The sequence below is a fragment of the Embiotoca jacksoni genome, unplaced genomic scaffold (assembly GCF_022577435.1).
Source record: "Embiotoca jacksoni isolate LCO1_2020_lvr unplaced genomic scaffold, fEmbJac1.0.p SCAF_11, whole genome shotgun sequence".
In the NCBI taxonomy this organism is placed as follows: Eukaryota; Metazoa; Chordata; class Actinopteri; family Embiotocidae; genus Embiotoca; species Embiotoca jacksoni.
The window spans coordinates 17074463-17101584 of record NW_027185241.1 but is presented as its reverse complement, the minus strand read 5'-3'; the positions used below and the strand labels follow the sequence as shown (position 1 = coordinate 17101584).

Here is a 27122-nt window from a genome sequence, read left to right as displayed (position 1 = left end):
TTTCCTATCGTCAGCTTCTTGGGAACCACTTGGTATTTTGCATTGTTCTGCAAAACCTGAGACATAATTGTTTAATAAGAGACATGCAGACAGACATTGTGACAACTAGAATGATCATCTGTTCAGTTCCTACAAGCAATACAATTGTAGTGCAGAGAAAGCCAAGCTGTGGTCAGTGTTATTCTTACCTTGTTGAGCTTGCCCAGTGCAGAGATGAGATCTGCCCACTCACTGGAGTACTCAAAGTTCTTGAGGGCTTTGTCCACTGCTGCCACATAGTTCCTGTACTTGGAGTCACTGAGCAGCTCCACTTCCTCTGCATTCATTCTCCTGGGTGGTTGTTATGCTAAAGTACAACACCAGCCGCACACATGTACATCACACCTGAAACACAGAAAACAGAAGGACGTGAGACAAAGGAGGTCCGAGATTGTAAGCTGAGGTTTAGTCATCTTTATGCTTAACCATGAAATAAAAAGCCCGAAACTATCAATCAAAACCCGAGTGGAGCTGATGCCATTTTAATAGACCGAGTGATGTCTGACCTGGGTAGCTATTACAATATTTTATTGTTGTGTTTGGGACTGAAACATGACAGCTGACACATTGAATCACAGAATGACTTCCCTAAAAACAAGCAAGGAGAAGAGGAGTCTTAACTTCACCACAACGTTGTTGTCGTCTCTCCTTTCAGGAAAACAACTATTTTAAAGGAAAGGAATTTCACATTGTGAGCTATTTGTATTGTATGAGTTTCTAATTTAAGTGGGACTAAAAGAGATCCACGTATATTTGCAGATTTTTCACGAACACTTTCACTTGTCAGAGAAGGAAAGGTGGAACTAACAGCATTAACTGTGACTCGGTACCAATTTATGGAAAGCCGGGAAAACATGTCAGTGAGTCATCGTGCTCAATGCTGCCAGAGGTGAAAGAAAATATCGATATACTTGACTATCACGATATTGGGTTTTGTGATACTGCATTGGTTGTCAAAGATACTGTATTGATTTTAATTAGTAGTTTACATGCAAAGGTTCGTTTTGTGTTTATACCCAAACACTAGATAGCAGCTGTTGAAACCTCTCTTCAGCCATTTGACCCGAACAATTTAAACTGAAACAGGAAACGGCATAGGGACACACGCATAACATGTATACAATAACAGATTTGCTCAAATTAAAGTTTTTAAATATCACAGTATTGCCTTGCAACCAGTTTTGCAATTTACGTCACACCGTTACGCGGCACCGTGGTGACGTAACGGTGTGGTCATCGCCTCAAGAAGTCGGGCTATCTTCATCATTGTGACATTAATATGATCGTGGACAATAGGACACTATTATGATCGTGGACAATAGGACACGGGACACTATCGTATCACGACACCCATCTCACCGCCTCCGTTAACGTTATTCACCTCACCTGTGGTGTCATGTCAAAATGTCCGCCGTGTAAAACGCCGGTGTCCTACAGATGTGTGACATCAGCCTGGGGACATGTTTATTCAAACGTCCTCTCAGACTGAAGCAGCACAATGGTGGAAAATACAGAGAAATGCAACGTGAGAAGTTAGTTTGTGACAGCGGGCACTTCCGCTCTGAAACTTGAGGCTGTCACGTGTCAACAATAACACAATAACGGCGCTGCTCAGGTGTGTTTACCTTCCTCGGGGGGAACATAAATCACGACAAAACGCACCTTCACAGGTGGAAATATGACCGAAATGTAACGTCGCTGCTGTGAATGTTTGTGAGGTGACTGTTACAGGAGCACGTCAGCTAGCCGCCACCTCTCCACGAGCTGGGTGAGGTTATCCCAGCTGACGGAGGCTTTTACCTGAGACACGAAGACTCACGAAGCTTACCGTCAGAGTGACTTCATTCAATCATGTCGACGGTAAAAAAATAAATAAATACGAAAAAAAAACGGCTGACAACGTCAAGAAGGGGACTCGCGGGCTCGCTGCTGTCAGGCAGGTCGGTTTGAACGGAGGGCCGCTCGGACGATCAGAGAAGGACGACCGTGATCTTCTACATGTTCTCGTTTCCTCTTTGCCTTTTCCAGCTCCGTGTAAATAAAGCTCCGTCAGTCGCTCCCAGTTGCCGGAGACACAAAGCTAAACGATTGACAGCTCCCAGACTGCACTGCAGATTAGCTCACCGTCCAACCAGTCTTCCGCTTGGACGTCTTCCGCCTCTCCGCCCTCGTCCCCCCTCCCCCCTCTCCTGACGTCACGTCAAACCGTGTCGGAAATGGTGGACTCCGTCTTCAAAATAAAAGCTGAATATTTGAAAACTTTTTTTTTTTTTTTTTTTTTTGTGGAAAGTTGCTCTTTCACTTGAGTAACTACAGCGTGCCAATGTTCTGTTTCAGTGTTATAGTTCATGAAACGTGAAAAAAAAATATGCTTTTACGTCTTCGGAGACTTTTTCCAGACTGTTTCCAATCTGTGAAGGAATAAACTCTTTCAACGACTTGGGTCACTTGTGCAGTCTAATAAAATGCAATCGCCCTTAAAACCTACTCTTATAAAGCTTATACGTCCTCCATTTTAGTTTGCGTATTCACAGTGATGATGACTCTACTTTGTGTCTTTTATTGAGGTTGTAGTGGATTACTTTGCTGCATTGTATTGAAAAGTGCATCTGAAAACTCATTCCTGCTGGAGGCTCCCAGGGTTTACAATGTTAACTACCCTCTTACAATATTTGTCTTTTTTCTTTTACTATCTTTTTTTTTTTTCTCTTTTTGGTGTTGATTTTTAATAAAAGTGAACTTTATGTAAATTGAGTCAGTGTTCTGTGACCCCCCTTTCTTTCAGTGATGGTGGGTTATTATGGAAATTTTGTAATAATCAATCCATTGAAAGTGTCACGAAATATGTGTTGAGTTGAATGCTTCCTAATAACGACATCTGTTCATGCCCCAAATTAGCCCAGTTTGTGCAGACCCAAATTCATTACATAATCACAGTGAATAAAACTGAAGCTGTGCGCATTAGTCTGGCAAAGCCAGGCTAGCCCCAGATTTAAGCAGTTTAAGATTTTGAGGGAGGCTTACGCCTTGTCTCACGAATTCATAGACAAATGCAATAAAATGTCCTAAATTACTTCATCTTAACCCCACTGTTTGTGCATATGTGTTTAAAAATACAGGAAAAACATTTACATAGATGGTGCTGCACCAGTTCTCAAAACAAATTCAGATTCGTCTCTCTAATGTAGACAAAATAGAAAAGGGGAATAATGCTTAAATTAAATAGTTTTTTTTTTTTTTATCAAGCATTAAAATAGCCTCAAAGTTTGGGTAGTGTGTAAACATGTTTTACATAGGGATTCACTTTATTTAGTGTAAAATATCATGTCTATTTTGTTTTTCAGTTGAATGTAATTATGAGTGTCTGCAAGCAATAACACCACGATGTGTGCAATGTTCTTTTCTGCCCTGTTTGAAGCTCGGTTGATATATATGACATATACAGTAGGCCTGAGTATCTTTTTTTTTTCCATACCATTTTTCTGAATTACAAGGGCTGCTTGAAAATGATGAAACCTTTGATGTTAATAGCTGCGTTCAAGATGAATAATGGAGTTTATTAACGTAAACTGCTTGAACATTGCACATTTTATTTTCTTACAGGATCATCCAAATCAAACCCGAAATGGATGTTTTACTCTAAAACGTAAACAGTAGCTCATAATAAAAACGCGTTCAAGGCGAATAGCGAATTTCGAAGCTCGCACAGACATACCTTTATTTTGAAATATCGAACCGGATGTTCTGCTGTAACTATGACGAACTTTATATCTGCGCCGGATTTATTTGGTCTTCTTTTCTAAACATCCCGCTGTCTGAACGCCAGAGGAGATGCCGGCCAGGACACATGGAGTCGGGGTGTTCATGGAGCTGAGAAAGAGGCTCCAGAGCGGACTGCTTATTGTCGGGTAACTCACCACCAGAGAGCAACGAAGTTAGTTAGCATCGGCGGGTTTCTTAAGCTGCAGGCGAGCCTTAGCTTAGCTTAGCTTAGCTTAGCTTAGCCTGGCTAATGAAGTGACGTGTTGTTATCAAACTCAAATTATTGTTTGAATGTCAAAATGAACGCTGATAACAAAGAGTTTACGTGACAAAGACAACAAATTATACTGAATGAATTGAACGCGTTAAATTAAGCGAAATGAATGGATTGCAAGAAATGAAGGACAAGAGTGCAAAAAAACTGAACTTACGACAAGTTACACACAGTGCTCTGTTTAATGACGCTTTCCTCTTTCACTGTGTTGGTTTCTCTTCTGTTGTCACAGTTTCAGTTTCAATGCAGAATCTTTCAGTTCGGACACAAAGCTGGTTTCTCTTGGATGGACACGTGGATGGACCATAAGTGCAACAAGCAGTAACACTTGAAGGGGTAGTTTAGTGGCAAAGCAAATACAGTTTGGTGTGTTTAATACACTGACTATGGATAAGTACCTCACACAGACACCTGACTGTATTTAAAGCTTCCAGGTCTGAAAAATGAGGCCCATGTGGAAGTGCCGTGAGCTGTAATACCACCGAGGGCCACTAGGGGGCGGACTCCAAAAAAAAGGCCCCGGCTCTATAGACTCCCATTCAACTTCTATCATGAAATCAGTCAATAGATTTGTTTTCCAGAAGTTCTTCTGGTGTTGTTAGCTAAAGTCACTCTTTCTTATTAGTTGTCTAGCGGCTAATGGGAAAACAATCCCATCATTAATTAGATATTAAGCATCAAAATGCCATATTTTTGGGCGTCCGCTTGATTGACAGCCCTGTGGTGCAGTCAGGTTTCCGCTATCGGTGGGCGGGATGTGACGTCATCTGGTTTCCAATCAGATTGAGTCAGGTCCACGGCTTCCTCCTCCCCAGCTCGTCCAAATATGGTCACTTCTGACTCCAAACCGCCCGAACTAGCAGGATGGCGACGGCCAAAAAGCCAAACTCAAGGCCTCATAACGGCAGTTCACAAACCAACGGGTGACATCACTGTTGGTTGCTGCTTGACAGCCACACTTAATATATACAAATAAGAACTATCCCTTTTAGATATTCCCCACAACAATTTTCTATTTCTCCGAAGGTTCTCTTCATACAAGATAAGGATCTTTTTAAGGCGGCAAAACATAAATTATTTCGTTTAAAACATTCAAAAAACAACCAAAACTAAACACAGAATGAGAAGAGAGCAGTGTTGATGCTTTGACTGTGTATTATGTTGCAGAAATAGATACTGAAGTTAGAACGATAATTAGCTCGCCCTGGCCCGTCCCATCTCATAATACCACCCCGAACCACAACAGACGATAGTGAGTCACAACAGCATCCAGCGTACCTGCAGTCCAACATGAGAGGAAGAAGAAGTACCGTTGTAACCCCTTAATAGAGCAATAAACATAACCATGGCTGAAACTGTTAGAATGGGAAACAATTGAATTGAAGCAAGAGATAACATTGCCGCTGCTTTCCCCCGCTGGAGACGTCTCTTGGCGAGTTAATTAATGAAAATAACAGTGTGTAGAATTTAGGTAGGTTAAAAAATTTCCCCTCGGGGATTAATAAAGTAAATACCTACCTACCTACCTAGAATTTAGTGGCATCAAGCCACTTTGTTGGAAATACTTTTATGCAAGGAAAAGTTTGAATGCAAGGTAGACATTTTTATTAAATCACATAAGCAAATAAATAACATCAAAGGTAATGTATAAAAACATTGTAATATTCATTTATGATGTGTAAATATATAACTGAGGATTAAATAGTAGGAGACTTGCATATATTAAAACATAAATCAGCAAGAAACTGCTCTTGGTGGACAAATTATGTCAGAGAAGTCATATAATATAAATTTAAACATTTTTGGAACACATTGATGCTGTAGACAATCAAGATGCTGTTAAAGTGACTGCAAATGAAATAAGTGCCAGATTTATTCTCATTATTAGCATCCATATTCCACACCAGAACAAAGAACAACACAAACATAGCCCTCTGTACTGTTTATTCTGCTGCGTCAGCTATAAACAGAGGTGTGCTCTGCTGCATCTGTACTGCACTCATTGAGGATCTGTTGTTAAGAAACCTCAGGAGCTCTCTGACATTTAAGAAAATTATGTTTCAATGATGTCCAAAATTTCCACTTGCAGCAGTTTGATAAATGTGGGCTCAGAGAGGTGCTCACTGAAAGCATGTAGTACCACTTTAACATCACTAGATGGGGTTGATAGGATTTGAAATGCAACTTCATGAGCCCTGGTTCTTTGCTCTCTCTGTTCAAAGCGCTCAGTTTATAGTAGAGAGGTAGCTCTGCACACCACTATCACATATAACTACATTTTCTTCAGTTGCACAGTTCTGTGGTAACTCACAGTAGAACAGCACACTGTCCAAAGTTGCAATAAAACTAAATGTAATAAAATATCTCGAAATAGATCCCCATGACCAGAGGGAGTGTTCAGCTGGTTTCTCTCAGATAGTGGTCTTGATATACGCAGTCATTATTCACTACTTTCTTTAGCTGAGACACCAGCATCCAGTAGGAGCTACAAGGTGGTGTTTATGGTTGTAGCAGTGTTATTTGTAACAGTTCTTTATTGTATTATTTCATATTTTCACTCGGACATGACAGAGAAAAAACAACTGGTTTTGTTGTGATGCCGAAGCTGCGTTATTGATCACTGGGCTGCACTTTGACTAATTACAGACTGTCCTGAATGCCTATGTTTTTGGAAAAAGGAACAAATGCATTTGCAGAACGGCAAGATCCGACCTCTTTAGTAGCACAGGTTATATACCGCTGAAATGATCAGTCCATTACCCAGTTGAATGATAGAAGATCTTTCTGCACCTATTTTAATAATCAGCAAATCATTTCAGCCATTTTCCAGGTTAAAAAGCTGAAGCAGTTACAGCTTGCTTTTCTCTCTCACATCTCATCAACTGAATGTTTGTTGGACTTTTGGTTGTAGGAAGACAAGAATGTGATGGACCTGTTTTTTATTATTATCTGACATTTTATAGACAAAATTTAGAAGCAGCAGATTAATTGTCAATCAACATGATTATTAGTCGCAGTCCTTGTTACAACACTCCTGAATACACTCGCTTGGAGCAGCTTTAGAAACCAAATAAGTACTTTTGGTCTATGAGTGTTGCACAGATATTGGATTTGGATTTATGAATTGAGTAATCTTTACAAAATAATCTCTGACTCAACATAGTGAAACTACACTTTCTTTTTATTATCATTTCTGCAGATTATTTTCTCAATTGATTGTTTTTACTTTTAAAAATGTCGGGGGACAGTAAAGAATGCTCCTAATAAGTTTGTCACTGCTGATGCTATTGTGTGCAGATGGTTTGTTTTATTTATTTAAAATCTTTAAATGACTGATGGCACAGAAATCATTAAATCTTCACATTGGAGGAGCTGAAACAAGCTGTTTAGCTTTTCACTTCTAAACTGACGATTAATCAGTTATGAAACGTTGCACATTAATGTTGTTGCAGCTCCATTGAAGTGCCTAATATGGGGCGCTGAAGTGATGGATGTACAGAGATGATTGTAGTGCTCCATAGGAGCTCATCTGACCACTGGTGTAAACATAATGTGTGTGAAAAGCTTCTGCTTCATCTGCTCTCCAGGACCGATGTGGCCAGAAGTCCCACCGACGTGGTCGTGACAGGCGGTGATTCCTCCCTCCACATCCGGACTCCCAGAGGTGAGCTGAGCCTGACTTTACCAGCAGGAGTCACCTTCCAGCAGGAATCCTGCATCCCGACACCCGCGGGAGATTCCTGCGGAGAGGAGCTGCACTTCAGACTGCGCATCAATGTCGGGCGAAGAGCCGATGAAGGTAAATGTCCTGTATGGGAACACATCCAGACACGTGCAGCCTCCCTCTGCGCTGCGCTGCTCCTCTGTGCCAGGACTAGAACAAAGTCTTTTAGTAGCTATTTGCAGCTTGCTGTCTATTCTGAATTAATTGGACTGAGTCACTTGGTCATCGGAGACAGCGAAGGTGTAAATTTTACTCTCAGGATCCTCAGCGGCCCACAAGCGGCCAATCATGAGCCGTGAGAAAACTCCCTTTAAGTGGTTTGAACTGACTTCATCTGAAGTATACGCTTGAGTCATTGCATAACATCCCCAAACCCCATCTTTTGGCATTTCCTGGGACTGTTTATGCCACTGCCATCGTAACAGAAAGTTACAGCTGAGGACAGTCACTGACAGTCCAATCAAAATCAGATTGATTGTTCGCTCCCGAACCAAGCCACATTCGCCACCCTGTACGTTATCGATTTCATGCTCAGTAGTAGAAGGTTACTTCCCTTTGGCCGAATTCGCCTCATTTGTTTGTTTGCCTTTGGCCCTCCACAGAGACTTCTGACAGCGTGATGGAGACGCTCCGGGCCAAAGAGACTTATTGCTTCCACTGCCAGAGCTGCATGACCAGGCTGCTCGAGGACAGGTGAGCAGCAGACGGGCCGAGGAAGAGAATCAGCAGCAACGGGTTTTCATATACACCCTCCTCCGCCGGAAGAGCAGGGACTGTGTATTGATGGTGAAACCCAGTGATAGTCAGGGGAAAGAGAAATTGATGGATGGAGTCTCAGCGGAGTCCACAATTGTGGGCCTGACTGGGTTAGAGTTATTGAGTCTGTGTCTGCGCTACCATTAAAAAAACAATTGTTACGTACCTCGAGGTGGTTCAGCTGGACAAGTGGTATTGTTCTTTTTCTGGTCAGCAATGTGACATGCTGAAAATTGCAATCGCTGCATTATGGGGATCCTTGGCCTCCGGCTATGTTTCTCAACAGTAACCCACTAAAAGTTATTTTTTTTGTTTTCAACGAGGGCTATGAGAAGTAGAAAGATCAGAAGTGCTCGCAGCAAAGTAAAAAGTTGTAATTTCCACTATGTTATGCCTCATTACAAATAGTCCAGTTTTATATGGCTGCTCTGAGATAATAATGATTGCTTTGTAACCATCAGAAATGGCCCTCTAAAGCACCTCTTTGTGTTGCCTAAAAAACAGCATCCTGGGAATGCATGATAATATTGGCATTGGCCTGAAATGAACACTGATGCCAACATGACTGGCTGATAAAATGAGTCTGAAATTATGTCTAAATGTTCAATAATATGTCCCTGGTACGAGGGTGCTCTCGCAACTCTTGCGTGAAAAAGGAAGCAACAATATGTCTGAATGAGTGTCCAGAATGAATTAAGAACTTCCTATTTCAAATGATTGCGAGCATCAGTCATGTGAGGAGGATCCACTTTGCAGTCCTTCCACATGACAAATTTAATTGCACTTCTTCACACCAATCATCACGATCATCACAACGAATTAGTGAAGAACAAAGAGAATATGTGTATCAGCATTGGCAATCAGCCAAAAGAGTTGGGGGAAAAAGGCATATCGGATATCAGCCAAATTTTTTGCATCCCTACTGCATGCTGAATGCTTTGCTTTCTTGCAGAAGTTTGTAAATTAACAAAAACACCATATGTATGAAGTCTTTTATTTTGAATGATAAGAATTAGTTTTATTGTTATGCTTACTTTAAAGTAAGTATTGTGTTAAAGCTGCACCAATAAATGTTTTTATTTTAACAACTCACTACATGTAATGATGAAAGAGCTGCTATGAGTGATAATCTCCCTGAAATCCTTCACACAGTTCCCCAAAACTCTGCACAGCGTTTTAGCTTCTTTCAGCTCATATAATAATATGAATGTAATGTTCTTGTTTCAGAGCGTTTAAGCGAGTTCTTCCTCTCCCGAACGGCAACTGGAACGCCATCGTGGACGAATGGTGCTGCCACCCGGATCCGTTCGCCAACAGGAAGCTGGTGCCCCGAGCAGAGGATTGTTTACTGGGCGACACCTTCATCCTCGTAGCCCGAGACGGCAGCTGTGCACAGACCCTGAGCGAGGAAGTGAGTCCTGTCGGCCCAGAGGACCGTCAGGACCCGAAGGTGAGGGAGGTGGAACGATAATGGAATAGATGTTTATAGAGTTCCTACAGAACAAAGGATCTTTGAAGAAAGTGAAGATTTGTTGATGAGCTGGATTGATTGTATCGTCTGGTATACTCCCCCACGCAGACACTCTCTCCTCCTCAGACGGCCGCATCAGCGAACTGTAGCGCTGCGTAGCCGAGGTTTGATCTCGCTATTCTTCCATGAGTCATTCTCCACACGAGGGGCACTCTGCATGACTGGAACAGAGAGGAACAGAGAGCCTGCTGTACATCTTTCTGTCTCTCCTCCTCTTCTGTCTTCCTCCCTGGTTCTATCAGCTGTTGATGACAGCTTTTAAACTTCTAAAGACAGATGTGTGCTGTGGTGATCCGCTTGTGGTTTTTACCTGTGGTGTGTACAGAAAGCCTGCCGCAGACTGAAACTCATCTCCTGTACGAGCTGTTCATTAGTGCTGGGAGAGGCCGTCGCACCAGGTACGCACCTTTCTAACAGATTCCTTAGAAATAAACATAAGATTCATCATCATGTGAGCCTTTTCTTATTGTTTCTTACAGAGAGCCTGAAACTGTACATCACGCAGGTGGTGGTGGAGCGTGCTGTGGGAGACAGAAAGCCAGAAGTTTCACTTAACAGGCAGGTTTTTATCCGAGCTTCTGCTGGAGCACACGTTTTCATGGGGGAAATAAAAGTGTGTTGTATGCAGGTAAAGTAGGAGGAAAACACACAGGTCTTTTTAGGTTAATCATTGTGACTGCTGTTGTATATTTTTAGGCCCACATAATAAAAAAATCAGTGCAGAGACTATAAATCAGTTCAGCTTCATTTGGGTGTTTGTCTCAAATATCTGACACTGCTGATTGGATTCTGCTGAAACTTTGGGAAATGAGGCATATCAGCTCTGGGTTCAGACTGTTTCACAAATAATTACTGTGTTACAAATGTAGGTCTGAATTAAACATTTTAATAACCATATTTTCTCCTGTGAGATTCTGAATCATTTGAAAATCTACAAGCGTCTGTCTCTGTCTTTACGACCATCTGTTTTAAAGCTACCATCTTTCCTTATTATCTGCTGTCTCGTGATATAATTTAAGAAAAACAATTTGTTCTGGATCTATTTTCACATAACTTGAACAGGAAATGTTACGTATAAACCAATGAACGTTGTCTCTCTTGGACAGATCCGTCTTCCTGGAGAGGACAGTCGCGGCCAGGCTGCTGCAGCTGTCCAACTCAATGAGCACCTTCCACTTCTCAGTCCAGACTCCTGACGGAAAAGCCTTCTTGTTGGTAAGAAGCAGCCAGCGTAATCAGAGAAATACATGACATGTCAGTAAAAATAGACTCTGTTGTTGGAGAAATGAAGGAGGCTGGTGTGGCAGACTCTTAAGGACACACAAGGGGCTGATTGACTTTGATTTTAGAGTTGTTGAGCTTATTTCCAGGATTTTAGCTCCTTTTAAATCACCTACAAGTGGATAATTACAGGTGGCCCATTGTAACACAAGAGTAACACACCACTGCAGCACAAAGAGATTACAATTTGTTCATTTGAGTTTGTCTACTTTCGACTGTAGAATTGTGTATCTTTAGAAGTGCTTCTGAAAATCTCATTAATCCATTGACACACAAACATCACTCGAATGCTCTAATTCCAACTTCTTTTTGGATTTAGTGTCTTGCCCGGGAACACCTTGACATGTCAACGAGTTTATGATGAAAATATTATTATAAGTACGGTTTTGCGGATGTCTGACAGTTAAAACGTCTCGGAAGTACTACATTGGTATGATTGTGTTCTTGTGAGACTTTAAACTGCAGGACCACGATTCAGTGATGGAGTCTACTACATTATAATCAGGCATTCAACATGTACACACTAAGAAAGCGCCAGGATTTCCCACATAAAAATGCGCAAGATTTTGTTTCGCAAATACCAGCAGAGCTGTAGCCTTAAAGTGAGAGGCTGAAACGGGCGTCTCAAACCTGAAGATGCCCGTTTCAGCCTCTCGCGCTGCCCAAGCTGAAGTCACACCAAGTAAGAAAAACAGTGATGCATGTTAAATTGGATTTTTTTTTTTTTTTTTTTTCTGCACGCAAGACAAACTCTGGAGGTTTTTCCCACATTTCAGCACCAATATTTTCCATAAACATCACACAGAGAAAAAGTCCCCGTTTGACTGAAGGGAGACGTACCCAGACACTCGGTCACCTTTGATGTTTTTATTCACATTGTTCTTCAATGTCACATAAACCCTGATACAACTTTGCAGTATCAGGTTGGATTAATGAGACTCATCAGTGATGTAGTCCAGGTGTTGACAAAACTAAAGCTGTGTTTGTTGTTTCCAGCTGTTTGAAGGATTTCTTAATGTGAGTTATTAAATACCTGCAGCTTCACGCAGCAGCAGGCGTCTCCGCAGTGAGAAAGGTGTGCACATTTAGGCACGTGGCACAACAGCAGTAACTTCATTAATTACTCATAATTATAAATGATCCCCGACACAGAGACAGAATTGATCAGTCACAATGACATGTGTAGCCCACTTTTCTTCACCTCAGGCAGGAGAGCTGTCACACAGTCACAGTTTCTCAACTGCTGTTAAATTATTGTTCCACAGCGTCCATCTTCAGGCTGAGTATTGATCACCGCTATCGGGATGTTTTTATTTTAATGTCAGTAAGTCTGATCTGTTTACTAAAGGCAAGGTCATTTTATTCATGTGTTTTATTGCAGAGATTTTTCCGTTTCACAGCAGGATACTCGCAGCAGTGACATTACTGTGTGTATAGATTATTGATAGAAGGTGACTTCTCTAATCAATAAAGTAGCCTAACTACCAAAATATGGCAGCGGGTAGCTGAGTAACAATAAAACACACTTAGTAGACTAACAGTAGTTGCTGTAGTTATTTAAATGATCATGCACATGGACAGAGGGAATCATAAATAAACCATTTGATCAGATCCACAAACAGCAGATTGGAGCTGATAAAGATTATTGATGTATTTTGGGTCCTCCTGTTATTGTGTTATGAGACTTTAGAGGTGAACTTTTCCCCCTCAAATACACCACGGCATCTCTAACAAACTCTTAAAAGGACTATTAATTATTTAAATTAGTATTAATAACCTCCACCTACCTATCCTAACCGGGTCTCATTGATAAAACCGTTCTTTGATTTTAAAACAGTACCCTTAGTGTATGTTGTTTTGTTATTTATCTTTTCTGCTTTTAATCATTGATCTTTTAATTATATAAAAAAAAAAAAAAAAAAAAAAAAAAAAAAAGAAAGAAAGTGGGTTTCTGCAGTGGGAAGTGGTGCTTGGGAAATTCAGTTTTGGTACATTATGGTAGATGATCTTAACAATAGAATTAATCTCGTGACGTTGGACAGTAATGGACCACATTCCTCAATAAATATCAATGCAGGACCCTACTTTCAAAATCAAATACTTATTTTTTATTCCCTCAGACCTCAATGATCCCTGAAATGAAGAAAAGTATTAACATTATAATTTGTAACACTTGGTTACAAAGTGGAGTTACAAAAATAGTAGATCATAAAGCATTGTTCTTTCACCCAATGAAACTTTTTATAGTCTGAGCTGCACATAAACAATCAACATCTCTAGGACTGAATACAAAATTATCATAATAATCCTCATGGATGGAGGATGTATTGCTGGGCTATTGTATTATACTTGATGCTTCACAGGGTTCAACACAACTGACGGCCCGGGGCCAGCAAAAGTTTATGGAGGGAAAGTTGGCTGTCAGCGGCCTGTTTGGGCCAGTAGTGACCAATCCACGGTGTGAGCACGTTTAAAATGCGTCAGGATTTGCTCATGATTTTCTGAAACACACCGGTGAAGTGCGGCAGCGCGGTACACACACCAACCAGGTGTACAGACGTATGATTTTGAACACCTGTCCTGAATGCAGTATTATTTTCCAAGAGTTTATTACTAAGGCCATCCATACTGAAATGTTATGATCATTAAGCGTTATTTAAAAAAAAAAATGTTGGCTGCCAGGTTAGATAACATTTACAAGCGCTAGTAAAACTCAGATGTACTGGCCAAAGGGGCCGGCGGGAACATTATTTGCGTTGAACCCTGCTTTACCTGTCAGTGGTTTTGGGTGTATGTTTCCAAACAAAGACAAAGACATGTAGAATATATATAATTATTATTATACAATATTACCCTACAGCATATTAAAAAGCACCACAGATTTACACAATATGGAACTCCATTGTATTTCTAAAGTGTTAGAGGTGAGATTATTAATTTTCTTCATTAGACATCAAACAGGTCGCAAGCAATAAAAGCAATTTTCACAATAGCATAAATCATGAATAAAAGCAAAAAGATGTTGAGTATGTTTTTTCAGCTTCCCTCTAACCCCACGGTGCTCTCGCAGTGAGTTTATGTGATGCGTGTTAAGTGACCTGTCTGCTCCTGCAGCTCTGGCTGCTGAACAGCGACTCCATCATCGCGTCGACCCCTCCGACGAGTGTCGGGGCTGAGAGGTCCGTCAGCTCCGCCGCTCTTCACAGTCCATCACCCAGAGCTGCCGGAGCCCTGAAACTCCTCTACGTCAACTGCTCCGACACAGGCACCCAGCAGAGAGAGTAAGCAAGCACCACATCCTCACCACATCCCCTTCAATCTTTGTTTTCCTCTTTTAAAAAAATAAAAGAAATCGTATCCTTTCATCTTTCCTACGCACGCTCTCCGTCGCCGCCTGTGTCGGCTCACTGCGCGGGATGAAAGACAACTTTGTTGGTGAACAGATTTTAAGTCTTAAAAGAACACTTGGCAGGGTCCTCGCTCAGACATAGTTGTCTATTATTTTGAGAATGATCATTCCATCAAAAGCTGTCTCCGAGTTGTCAGTTGCATAAGCTGCAGTGGGGATTGTTGCACACACTGTGTAGGGATGTTGTTTTGACTGGAGCGAGGTTCTGCGTACCTTGCTGTGATGCATTAGAGAGGTGTAGGTGGATGTGCTGCGTGTGGGTCTTCATGTTCAGTACAGCAGCACCCCACTGGAAGAGCCTTCCACCCTCATTATTTTCAACTGAATCAGCACTCTGCGGTTTCTTTCTTTTTTTTTCTCCCTCCTCCTCTTCCTCCCTGTAGCCGGGAGGAGTGAAGGCAGAACAGAGTGTTTTTTATTGTTTCTACCATTTTGACAAGGCTGACTGACGGAGAAAAAGGGTAATCAGGGACAAAGCTCACGCAAACGGAGAACGAAGGAGAGTCTGCTCAGTCGGAGCAGTAAGACTGAAGTTGAATGACATGATGAACTGAGCGGTGCACGAGAACTCTCTCACTATAGATGCATGCTGGGAGATGTTCTGGTGAATCCAGCTGTGGCAGCAACTTTTGACTGGAGTACTGCTGTTTATGTCAAATCTCAATAAGAGACTTCTGGCTTTTTTAGTTATTGTATCGCTGACAGGATGTAATACTGCAGAGGCAACGTTAACATCTGCTGCTCCACAACTGAACTGACTCATCTGACAGCTGTTAGTTATTAGAGCACGATCGATATCAGCTGGCAGATTTTATTGGCCGATATCGACCAATCACAGAAATCCTTTTTATCCAGTATATATATTTAAGAAACGGCCGCTGTATCGATATCAGAATGTTTTTACTCCCTAATATTGGTGTCGTTATCGGCCCCAAAAACACAGCGTCAGTTGGGCTCTGTTATTCATTTATTGTAACATATCAACTTTCAACAAAAATACTCATTACAGATGTGATATATTACAAGAAGAATGATAGTCAATACGAAAAAAATTTAACAATAATTACATTGCTCATATACACAGTACCCTGTGCCTTCTCTAACATGTTGCTCAATTAATGGGCTCTATTCATTTTCAAAGCTCGACTGATGCTAGTTTTTACAGAATGATATCAATATTACAAAATACTATTTTAAATAGTTTAGGATCCTTTCTATACTGTACTTTGTTGTTTCTTCCCTGTCCTCTGCTGTGACCACCGCAGCCTGCCTGTGTTGCAGCGCAGCCCTGCAGGGGTGATAAAAATACACAGAAACATCACATTGTAATGCCGCTGTGGAAACACATTTCTTTTTGTTTCTGTTGTTTTAACAACTGCAACACAATCTCTGTAGATAATCCCTTTACTTCAGTTTAAGCGATCACATTTTTCGACTTTAATTTCCATTCATACTGTATCAATACATTTTAATAAGGGCAAAATTAAGAAGGCTAAATCAGTTATTTCAATGTGTCACGCATATTTTATCAACATTTTTTAGTAGATAAAGGTATCGGTTCTCACTTTGTTTGTAGAGACCAAATAATTCAGGATCAGGGCCAAAAACCAGCTGACAACCCTGGACATCATATTTCTGCCACAAGCAAATATCGGCCCAGCGATCTTAACAGTCTATCTCCATTTCTTTTTGGTTAAAACCTACATTAAACTGATCCCTGACATCTCGTCTCTTACAAAATAAATTTCACATCAGAGTTTTGGCCGCTGCTTTTTTTTTTAGTTTCACTTGTTTCTGACATTTTTCCAAAGTCTGGTGAAGCTAAAAGCTGGTGTTACTCACACTTCCATTTCCTCCCACATAATTTACCATTCATCCTCCATCACTCATCTCTGACATTTTTAAATTAAATGTTATGCCTGGGGAGCCGAACTCCCAGGTTGATGGCCCTCTTATTCAGGATACAGTCGGTTACAGTCGGCTGCAGCAAGAGGTTGAGGTGTGCGTTGTTAAAAGTGCCAATAATTGGCTGGAGAATCAGTGAGCCAGTGCCTAAGTGGATTATGTTTGTCACTAATGGCGGCGACTTGATTACGAGTTGAATGAAAGTCGGAAGCACCATCACAGTCCAGTACAATGGGAAAGAGAAGGTCTCATACATGTGGGGATTGAAATCGTATGCACTTTTCTATAGAATCAATTCTGATATTTGAGTAATCAAATCCTATTTTAGATGATATGAGCTACATTTAGCACAAAGAATGAACTAGATTTACGATGTAAACAGTTCAACCTGATTGAGACGCTAATCTTGAGACACTTTTTCATGCATTTATGAACATATCCATTGATGTAACAGTGGTGTTTCTGCTGTGGACTTTCAGCTTCAACTGCCAAAACTTTGAGAAGACTTTACTCTCTGAGGAAGTGCACAGATGGCTAAATGTCACCCAAACAAACTCTATCAGCACCTCACACTGACACAGCATCCATCTTTCTTCTCTCAATCACTCTTCCTCTTCTCCTCTCAGTCCCCTCTTCTATTTGTCTCTCACACCCCCTCCCATGAGGCTCATAGACATACAGTCTATTACACCACACACACACATGCTCACAATCAATCCACTTGTATGTATCCCTCGTTATCTAGTTCACTTTAAAAACTACTTGATTAAAAGTGGCAGCGCGAATGCTTCAACATGAGATTTACAGCAGCTATTCTGGGCATCATCTCGGTTGTAGAATGCCACAGCAGTCACCATAAATCACTCCGTCTGTGTGTGTTTTCAGGATTGTTACCAGTTGGGAGGTCAATGCCATAGGACATCCTGTGGTGCTGCCACTGAAGGTGTGTGAGGAGCTGCTGCGAGTGATAGATGACAGCAACTGTGCGCTTCCTGCGTCGATGCGTTGCATGAGATCCTACGAGGTGAGACATTCTCTGTGTACTGCGAAGCAACAGATGGTGACTGAGGCGTGAGGCTGCTAGTCACTGATTATTTTGATGTCCCTAAAGCCTTTTACGCTGATACTGTGTGATGTAAGCAAAGAGACGCTGAAATTCATCTTCATCTTTTGTGAGGAGCTGTAGTAGCAGCAGAGCCTGCTCTGTTTTAGCACTTATTTCTCTCACTTTTTACTTCCAGCACCTTATTTTTACATTATTCAGTAGTGCTTGACAGTGTTTTTCACCGCCTTAATTAATTTCATGATTCACAGCTTTCAGTTAACAGCCTTGCTTTAGGGATTATGTGGGTCAAATGAAAGATTTAAGTTTTGTCAGCCTCATTCCTGCTTCTTATACACCTGTAATTGTGCCAATTGTGTATATTTAGCCTGAGTTGGAAAGGAACCGCCTTTGACTAGAAAATAGGAGGTGTTAACTTGGCTGACAGCTCTATTCTGTACCCGTTTAAAAAGGGTGACAGCGGTAATTAGCCCCATTATCCTCCACTTCCTGCTCACAAAGTTTGGGAAGTGACTCCTCCCGCTTAAACAAGTTTTCCATCAGCTAAAAAAAAAATGCAAGAGCTGGATTTAACTTTCTATGTCTACACTGAAGAGAGAATACTTTCTGGCAATGGAAAAGTAACATTATTCAAACATATGGATATTTTTTTGTTTTGTTTAAAAATGTTACGTTGATAACTCATTCAGTGTTTAATAGTGAAAGAGAACACACACATGAGCCCCGTAGGTAACAGAGAGGTCATAGACGTTTGTTTTTAAAGTAAAAGTGTGCAAGAGGAACTACAAGACTCAAAGGAAATGTTTTCTTCATGTTTAGGGACATCTTTACTGTTTTTATTCAATGCAAATCCAGAATTTAAAAAAAAAAAAAAAAAAAAAAAAAAAGACAATAAACCAGTCTGCATGTTAACTGGCAGCCAGCAAAGACGCTAACTTTTTTTTTTTTGCAGGGGATAGCTTTAACCTCAGTTATTTAGCATGATATCCTTTATGCAGCCGTTTGTACAAAATGGAAGACCCTTTTACAGTGTTCTCGTTTTAAATCAACTTTAAAATATAGAAGAAACGGCCAAAGATGCCGTTTCAAGCCACCTCATGGTGCTAAATTAAGTTTAGCTTAATTAGTTCAATTTTATTGCTAAGGTCGTGCTCTCAGCCGGCAGAATTGATGGCTGCCAGCTAGAAGTGAAATATCCTCCTATATTCAAATGAAGTACTTGTCGTTTTAGGAGAGTACTTTGAATTTTGAGTGGTAAATCAGCCACCACTATCATTGTGAACTGATGGTGTTAAAAGAAAGGTTGACATAGCAACAATAGCTTATGGGGACAATCATAACAAGGTTTTATTGTTGAACCTGTAACTTTACACACTCAGAGGACTTTCACACTGATGTAAACCTAAATTAGTGTAATGTCACTAGTAGTATTGGGATCACGGTGTTTCCACCTGTATTAGACTGCTTTTCTAATAGTGTCACCTATGACAAGCTCCTGTCCTGTTTTATAGGTATTGTGCCTCTGACCTTAAAAATCCGTTCCACAGCATTGCTTTCCCTCCACCATCCCTGAGGATGATAAACCAATGTTCCTCTGTTTTTCTCCTCCTCGTTGGTGAGATATGAAGAGCAGTGTTGCTGCTTTCTGAGGTGACAACGTGACAGTGGCGGGTGGAGGGGGTGGAAATTAGGCTCCGCTGTAATGGAGAAGGCGGCAGATAGAGCGACCCAGACACGGGACGCAGTATCTGTCTGGTGGTGGAGGTGGTTACAGCCCTAAAAAGAGTGTGATAAATTGACACACTTGAACACTTCCTGATAGTCGAAGCCCGGTGCGCTATAGGCGACAGAGGACGGGATGGTAATGTGATCAGAGGGCCATCTCGAGTTACCAGAGATGGACTATTTGAAACACTGTGTGAAAAACACTGGCGAGCATCAGAGGGGGAGGAGCAGCATGCAGCGTGATGGCAGCCAGGGAGATTATAATGATCTGAAGAGTTAAGTCTTCTCGACGTGATGAGAAGAAGATGTGAGGGAGAGAGAAACCAAAAGACGGGAGGGTGCGGTGAGCTACGGTATTTTGGTCTTTAAAGGCTCAAGCGAGCAAAAGGCTTCTTAAGACGAACGAATGTCTGTCGCAAACACTTTCACCTCATGTGTTCAAGCTTTAAAGTTAGAACAACTAAATCCCTGTTGGTGGGAGTGAAAATGAAGGAGACGTTAAAGGCCACCAAACTTCATTCACTAACTGACCTTTTCAACGGCAGACATCCTGACAGGTCACAGCTGCACACGCACAGATTTCTGACTAGTGGCAGAAATGTTTTGTTCGTACCTGATTACTGCCATGCTGAAAACAATAGAGCCATTATTACTGTTACCAGATACACTTTGTCATGCTGACATTTTGATTAATAAGTAGATATGAAATTAAAGTTGTCAGCTCTTGCTCGGCACCAGACTTGGATACTTTTATGGCCTAAAATAGCCTTGTCATTTGGTACCAAATTTTGACAGATTTTTTTTTTACCTTGACGAGATCCACACTGACACATTTTTGTTTTATAACGCATAAGTTCGTTTGCATAGGTGTGAATCTCATCAGCAGCAGTGAGCCACAGCATTCACCTAGTCTCTACTTTGGTGGCCCACATAGATCAAATCGGTCTGTTTCAACTGAGCCACATTTTACAGTAGGATGCCCTTATTTCACTTTTTTTCAAACAAATTTTAGTAGCTGGATGCTTCTCTGAGCGCAGCCGTTAACTGTTGCTACAAAAAACAACCTTGGTTGAAACCTCTTCTGCTCTCAAACCTAAAAAGTTGTACCAGAGTAGATGATGATGTAATTTTCTTCTCCCAAAACAGATTTCCCTAAATTGGTAATGAAAAGAAATATTCTTGAAGTGGTTCCTTAAGAATATCGCAGGCATGGAATCGGTATGAAACATCTTTAAAGAAAGCCCATCTCTGTTGTCAGCACAGAGGATTTACTCAGCTGATGATGCCAAACTGCAGCTGTGGTCATAAGTGCCCAGGTGAGCTAGTCAGCCAGTACTGTTTGCACAATAGGCCAACAAAGACGTTAACATATCCCAATGGGAAAACCCAGAGTGCTTCAGTTTTGGGATCCTGGTATTGACCCTCTGTCACCCCGTCAAGGTTAACTGGGATACTTGAATAGAACAGAGTTATTGTTATAACACCACTTTTCCTGCTTTGACAAGCCAAGTGTCTGCTGTGAAAAAGCAGCCCTGGAAGTGACTCACCAGATGGAAAGCAGCTGTTATTGTTATGAAATACACCAGTGGGTTTTCTACTATGATGTGAAACGTGCTGGTGTTGCATGATAAAACTGCATATTTTAGAGTGGCCTGGGCAATATTCATGTTGTTTAATCTCTGTCAGGTGGATGGATTATCACAGATAAAACAGATTACAACAACTTTGTGGGGGAAAAAAAATGTGGGAGAAATAAATCTTTCGAATAGAAAATAGAGGAAGTCTTGGATCCTTTACTTCAACTTATAAAACATACCAAACTGCATGACATACACTGACTGGCCAATACACAGTTTTGTACGAGTGCCAACAACCACAACAGCCGAGCCCAACAACTATCGCAGCGGTGTGACATTGTTTGCAGGCGACTGCGTCGAGCTGGTTGTGTGTCTATATGTGTGTTTTCTTGTTTAATTTCAGCCCCTGTGAGTAGATCAAAGTGTTGCAACATAACTCGGCCTGTTATTATGCTGCACGTGGAATGTGTGTGCTGCTGCGTTCCCCGCCCTCCGTCCCGAGGCCTGCCAGTGTAATGGGGTGTAAAGTAGATCCAGCTCCGTGTCACTCTTCAGCCCGGGAACAGACAACACCCCCTCCTCCCTCCCCTTTACTTCATTAATCTCCTCTTCACTCCCACAGAGACGGCGTGGTGTAGGTTAGACAGAAAGCGATCCAAAAAACGGCTCCAACATTTTACAATGGAGAGCTGAGCGGTATCGATCGTACATCGCCTCAGTCTTTCTGCAGCCCACACAGCGTCACACCAGGAACGTCGAAATGAATTACTTCCCCGAGATGCGCACGTCTGGATTAATTTCACGTGGTCCAATACACGAGAAGAGGAATTTATCAACAGAGCAGGAGGCCTGTGATGCTGTTCTGCGTCAGTGTTTACATCAGGACTGGACCAATATCTGATAGAAATGAGCCTCGACTGTAACAGGAGTGATGCACTTTGTTGAATTTAATTTTTGGTGGATGAGGGATTCATATTGTGTTTGTTGTGCACTAAAGGGACATTTTGTACAAGACAAGTTTTATACACATCGATAATAGACCAACATGTCTCATCTGATGTCCCCCGTTAAGTTTCCCCTTCAGTGACTCAACATGATCCAAATGCATCAATGTCACTTTGTTTCAAAGTAGATTTGAAATAATAGAAGGAAAATGTGGATCCTTTCTTTCATGCAGTTAAATTGTCGGTGTTTATGTCCGTTAGGTCAAATTTGAATTCCTGCTGGATGTTTCAACCATTGATGTGTTACTGTAGTATCCAGTACTTGTATCTACTGCTGCCTTTAAAAGGACCTCGTGAGCTAATGGTCACGACGTTAGAAGTCATGTGCACGGTGCACTTTCCATGTCTAGTGGTGAAGTCTGGAGAACACCGCCAAACACATCTGAAGTACGGACCGGTGCTTTTACGTTGAAGGGACCTTTTTAGACTAATAACGACCACATTTTAACATTAGTTATACTCTGATCGTAATAAACTCTCTGACATCTGTAGGGACGGCATTCCACAGTTTTGAAGCTGCAACTGAGAAAGTGTTTTGATCAAATGTTGTCGTTCTACATAGCAGTTCCTGGTATTCATCTACTTTCTCCATAACAGCAAACTGTTTCACTCAGTCATCAATTACTTTTAGCCAACGATGTCAACGTTGAAACAAATTTTGGTAACAATTGCTCAGCTCCATCAAGTATCCCAGTGGACAGTACCAGGACCCTAAAACTCGCTCTGTGATTGTGTGTTTTAGACTGGTTGAGTTACTCTTAGTGTTACAGTCAGAGTGGCTCTCACCCGTTAAGAATTTACATTTTTCTTTGTCAATAGTCCTCTCCTAACTAACCGCATGGAAATGCGGTGGATGGCAGATAAGAGTGCTGCTCATTAATCATGTATGCAACAACTATGAAACAACATTCAGGCTAATAATAACTTGATGGCAGCAACGTTTACTGACTGTTCGAGAGGATCAGAAGCAGGAACAGAAAATGTTGAATTCTCAGCGAGTTCATGTTTCCCCGGTTTGGGGACGAGTTGTTGAGGTTCCTTTGTTTTGGATTTGGATCGCGTCCTTAAGGTTGGGTGGAGACACACCCACGGATGATGATAATAACGGCATTGCATCATTATATGGGACAGTAGCTTTGTTTATTTTACCAGGAGTATCAGTGTGTCAGTTATCTGTTGAACTCTCACCATGTTTCCTTCATTATGTTTTACTTCTTCACACCTCTTCCAGTCTGTCTATTCATGTGTGAAGACATTGCCTCCGTGCTGCTTGCCAACTTTGGAGTGTTTTGATAACAGCTCTGGCACGGAGCATCAAAGAGTACGTGTTTGCTCAAAAGACGTCCTCGTCATTGTCTCAGTGCGTTTAACAGCCAGACATTACCTGCTGTTCTGTAAAGAAAGCCCTTGAACTAAAGAGCTGTTGTGTGGAGATGGAGTATAAAACTAGCAGAGGTAATATCATGCTGCAGCCAGATGTATTACTGAGAAGGCTTTGCGGTGATATTTTATATTTCAATGAATTCCAATGAGATCAAAGAACTGCGACACCGTTAAGAACATTATAGTTGAGTGTTGTGGGCAGACCTGCTGTCAGCATCCCGAAATACCCTCGTAGAACTATTAACACTGAAATACAAACTATCTGAGAACCTTTTTAGACAGCTTCTTAGAATCTAAACAGCTCATTTATAAAAAAGTTCAGTCTATTCATCAGTGGAAGTACGTTTGCTTGTTGCCACCGTCGGCCTTTTCATCCAGACCCTAAACCAGCTGCAGGTCGGAGTTCACAGTTCATGTTGCAGAGGAACAACCACGTCAGGTCCAACAACGGCCCTGATGGCAGCTTACCTTTGTTATCCGTATATTAGCACATACAGAGGAAACCAGAGGAATCCGTCTGACTGCATTGGACAGATGTGCTGGATTTTCTGCCTTTCTGTGGACTGAACATCGTAAGAATGTCAAGCAGGGTCTGAATAATACTGGAGTTCCCTGGATGATACATGAGAGAACACTTTGAGCTTTTCCTCTTTTTAACATCAGTTTATTATAGAGAGTGAGCTGCAACTAAAAAAAAATTTCCCCTCGGGGATTAATAAAGTAAATACCTACCTACCTACCTACCAACTACAGAATATTCATTGCCAGTTAATAAGCTGATTTGTTTATCGATTAATAATTTACGAATTTGTGAGAAAATAAAGTAACTGTTTCCCAAAGCCCAGTTTACTTAAATTGCCTGTTTTTGTCTGTACAAAACTTAAAATGATTTAATTTAGAGTTCTGCATTTTTGCTAAAAAAAAAAAAAAATAATAAAAAAAAAAATGTCTTCTAGATTAATCACTTGTCAAAATAGTGGCTTTTTTTTTTTTTTTTTTTAACTGATTGGCCAATCAGTTTCACTTCAAATGAATTATACAATTTTGTCTTGGTTTTGAGTCATGAAGCAGTAGTGTTTGCCTCAGTGTCCTTCTTTGGCTTTGTGCCCGACCGATTTATCAGCGATATCTGCATACATGTTGTCCAAGATGGAAACTCTTTTTTTTTTTTTTTTATAGAACGTAATTCAGAAAATGATGCAAGAGGTAGTTTAGAAATTGTTCTTTGTGTGTGTTTTTTTTTAATTTATAGTTATAATTACATTGCAATTGAAGTTCACTGTTTTAATGCACCAGTGTCATTTGGAGAAAAAAATTTAGCGTTAAAATGTAAAAGTATCATGACTATCACATATCTTTGCCATAGGTGTTTGATACCCATATATCGTTTGATATATTGATATCCATTTTTTTTTTATCCCCTAAATATCAGTATCAACATCAGCCTCAAAAATCCAGTCTATGGTGCATAAGCTAAAATTATTCAAAAATAGCCCCAAAGAAGTTATACATTCATGCATCTGTATACAAGTTTTTAATGGGAGCATATACTTTTCTGTAAACACCCTGCAAACCTTTTTTTTTTTTTTTCCCTTTTCGATCCGTTCCTTGCTCTGAGAGGTCGGTCCTCCAATCACCAGACCGCCTCTCTGCTCCGTCCAGACTCCCGTTGCCGCGGCTCCTTATCACATTTTCTCTTCTCTTTCTGGGACTCAGAGCTGCGTTAACAGCAGCTCACCTCTAGTTGCCGTTCCTTATCATTTGTATGAATTACCATTGATGCGCTTGAGCGGTGAGCAGACATTGGCATGGGGACGGAGAAGACGGGGCCTTGAGTGGGGCAAATGCCCTCATCCATCATCCCAATATAGAGCCCTCAGTGGAGCGCAACCGTTGTCTGCAGCAGGCAAACACCCAGGAATAGCAGATGGAGGAGAGAGAGAGGGAGAGAGGACGGGGCTGAGCCGATTTGTTTTCTGAGCTTCGTTTATGTGATTGTGTGTTTTTGAAGTTGATTAAATCTCCACCACCTGTGGTGTTTTTTGTTGTTTGAAGACAGTAATTGCAGATAATGTGTTGCTGTGCTGATTAGTAGACTGCAGAGATCTGTGCTTGGGGGAATACAAAAAAAAAATCCTCAGTGCACTTTGCAAACTGGAGTTTAGTGAAATGCTAAAGTTAAACTAATTTTTATTTTACTCTGAACCTTATCTAAACTTTTTCCTGTTGTTCCCAGGTGGCGTACCTGAGACTGTAACATCACGGGTCAGAAGGAAGCAGGTCACGACTCCGCTCGCCTTCTTCGGTGGGGAATTCAAGCAGCTGAGGGAGGAACTTTCTCGGACGTGTACTGTGTTTCTATGAGTTCAAGTAAAATCCTGCACGGATTTCAGTAAGAATGGAGTTTACTGCAGGAGGAAATGCAGCAAGCGTGCAATAGCTTGTTCAAGATGTCAAGTTGTGGTTTCTGGTTGCTCTCAAGAAACTGTTTGGTAGTGTGTCATCATCAAACAGATTCATGTTGGAACAGGAAGCTGCCCAGCCACAAAACACCAACATATCCAGTAAATGCAAAATTGTGGGAACCTCTGGATCATTTTTCATAGACAAGATAGTCTTTCATCTTTTTCATACTTAATGTGTAATTATGCAAAACTGTATCATGGTGGTTCAAAAGTTTGTGTGTCCACATTGTACAATTGTCTTTTTTTTTTTTTTTACAAATTACTCAACAAACCAACAATTAAACTGTTGTGTTTTTGAAAGAATCATCTCTTTTTTTGTGTCTGCTGGAGACCACTGCCGGTCGATACATGGGACATTGTTCTTGAGTTGGCTCTTGATGAAAGCTTATTATAGAGACACTTCAGCCTCAGGGCACAGCAGCGCATCCTCCACTGTGCAGAGTGTAATTACAGCTTGTGGAGCTCAGTGACTTTTTGTCTAGTTGTGGGTTTATTTGAAAGTGTGTCAATGATGGATGGTATTTATGTAACATGCGTGGTAACAAGAATCATTGTGAAAATGTATGCTTAAGTCCTGAACATGGCCCTTTCCATTTGAAATATCACACACTCTTCACCTTCATCACGATGATGGTCAAGTAGTTCTCCGAGGGTGTTGATATGGAGTACTTCAAGTCACTTTGCGCTGTGGAACTAAAGGGATGGTAATGTTGGCCTGGCATTAAGTCATTTCACTGCTTTGGTGCAGGCTAAAATATCTCAAACTACTGGATGGATTGCCATGAAACAGACATTCATGGTTTCCAGTGGATGAATCTTTGGTGATCCTCTGACTCTTCCTGTGGCATCAGCATCATGTTGACTCTTTGGTTTGGACTAAAATGTTTCTATAGCAGGCAGATTATCATGAATTTAAATACAAACATTCATGGTCGGCAGAGGTTAAATTCTGTACCTCTTTAGTTTTTAACCAAATACCTGCAAAGGTCAGGACACTTCCCATCCCATCCCATCCCATCCCATCAGCCTTAGCTCGACTTTATGTTTAGTTCTAATTAGCAAAGATTAGCATGCTAACATGCTAAACTAAGGCTGTGAACATAAACATAATATCTGATGAACGTCAGGACATCAGTGTTGACTTCCTCATTTTGAGCATGTTGACGTGCAAACGATGATGAGTTCGAAGTGGTGCCATGTGTTACAGCTTCACTGAGCGGATAG

The 27122-nt window shown here is 41.1% G+C and overlaps 2 protein-coding genes across 5 annotated transcripts in view; one reads left to right on the top strand and one right to left on the bottom strand.

The window, feature by feature from the left end:
- dop1a (DOP1 leucine zipper like protein A) overlaps nt 1-2202 on the bottom strand; it is a 27388-nt gene extending 25186 nt beyond the window's left edge. For 3 of the 4 annotated variants that reach the window (XM_069143388.1, XM_069143391.1, XM_069143390.1), the window contains exons 1-3: nt 1868-2199; nt 189-384; nt 1-56 (exon numbers count right to left, since the gene is read on the bottom strand). The exon at nt 1-56 is cut by the window's left edge and continues 126 nt beyond it. In XM_069143388.1, the coding sequence (XP_068999489.1) occupies nt 1-56; nt 189-326 (194 nt within the window). In that variant the 5' untranslated portion in view covers nt 327-384; nt 1868-2199. Of the gene's footprint in view, nt 57-188; nt 385-1867 lie in introns of all 4 variants that reach the window. The other variant, XM_069143389.1, reaches the window with a different exon arrangement.
- Nucleotides 2203-3804: 1602 nt separating this feature from the next.
- Nucleotides 3805-26197, top strand: ube3d (ubiquitin protein ligase E3D). Its single transcript, XM_069143387.1, has 10 exons — nt 3805-3947; nt 7663-7874; nt 8402-8492; nt 9783-10005; nt 10412-10484; nt 10566-10644; nt 11193-11301; nt 14482-14648; nt 17567-17705; nt 25670-26197. The coding sequence occupies exons 1-10, from the start codon at nt 3871-3873 to the stop codon at nt 25688-25690; spliced, it is 1191 nt and encodes a 396-aa protein (XP_068999488.1). The 5' UTR covers nt 3805-3870; the 3' UTR covers nt 25691-26197.
- The last annotated feature ends 925 nt before the right edge of the window (nt 26198-27122 follow it).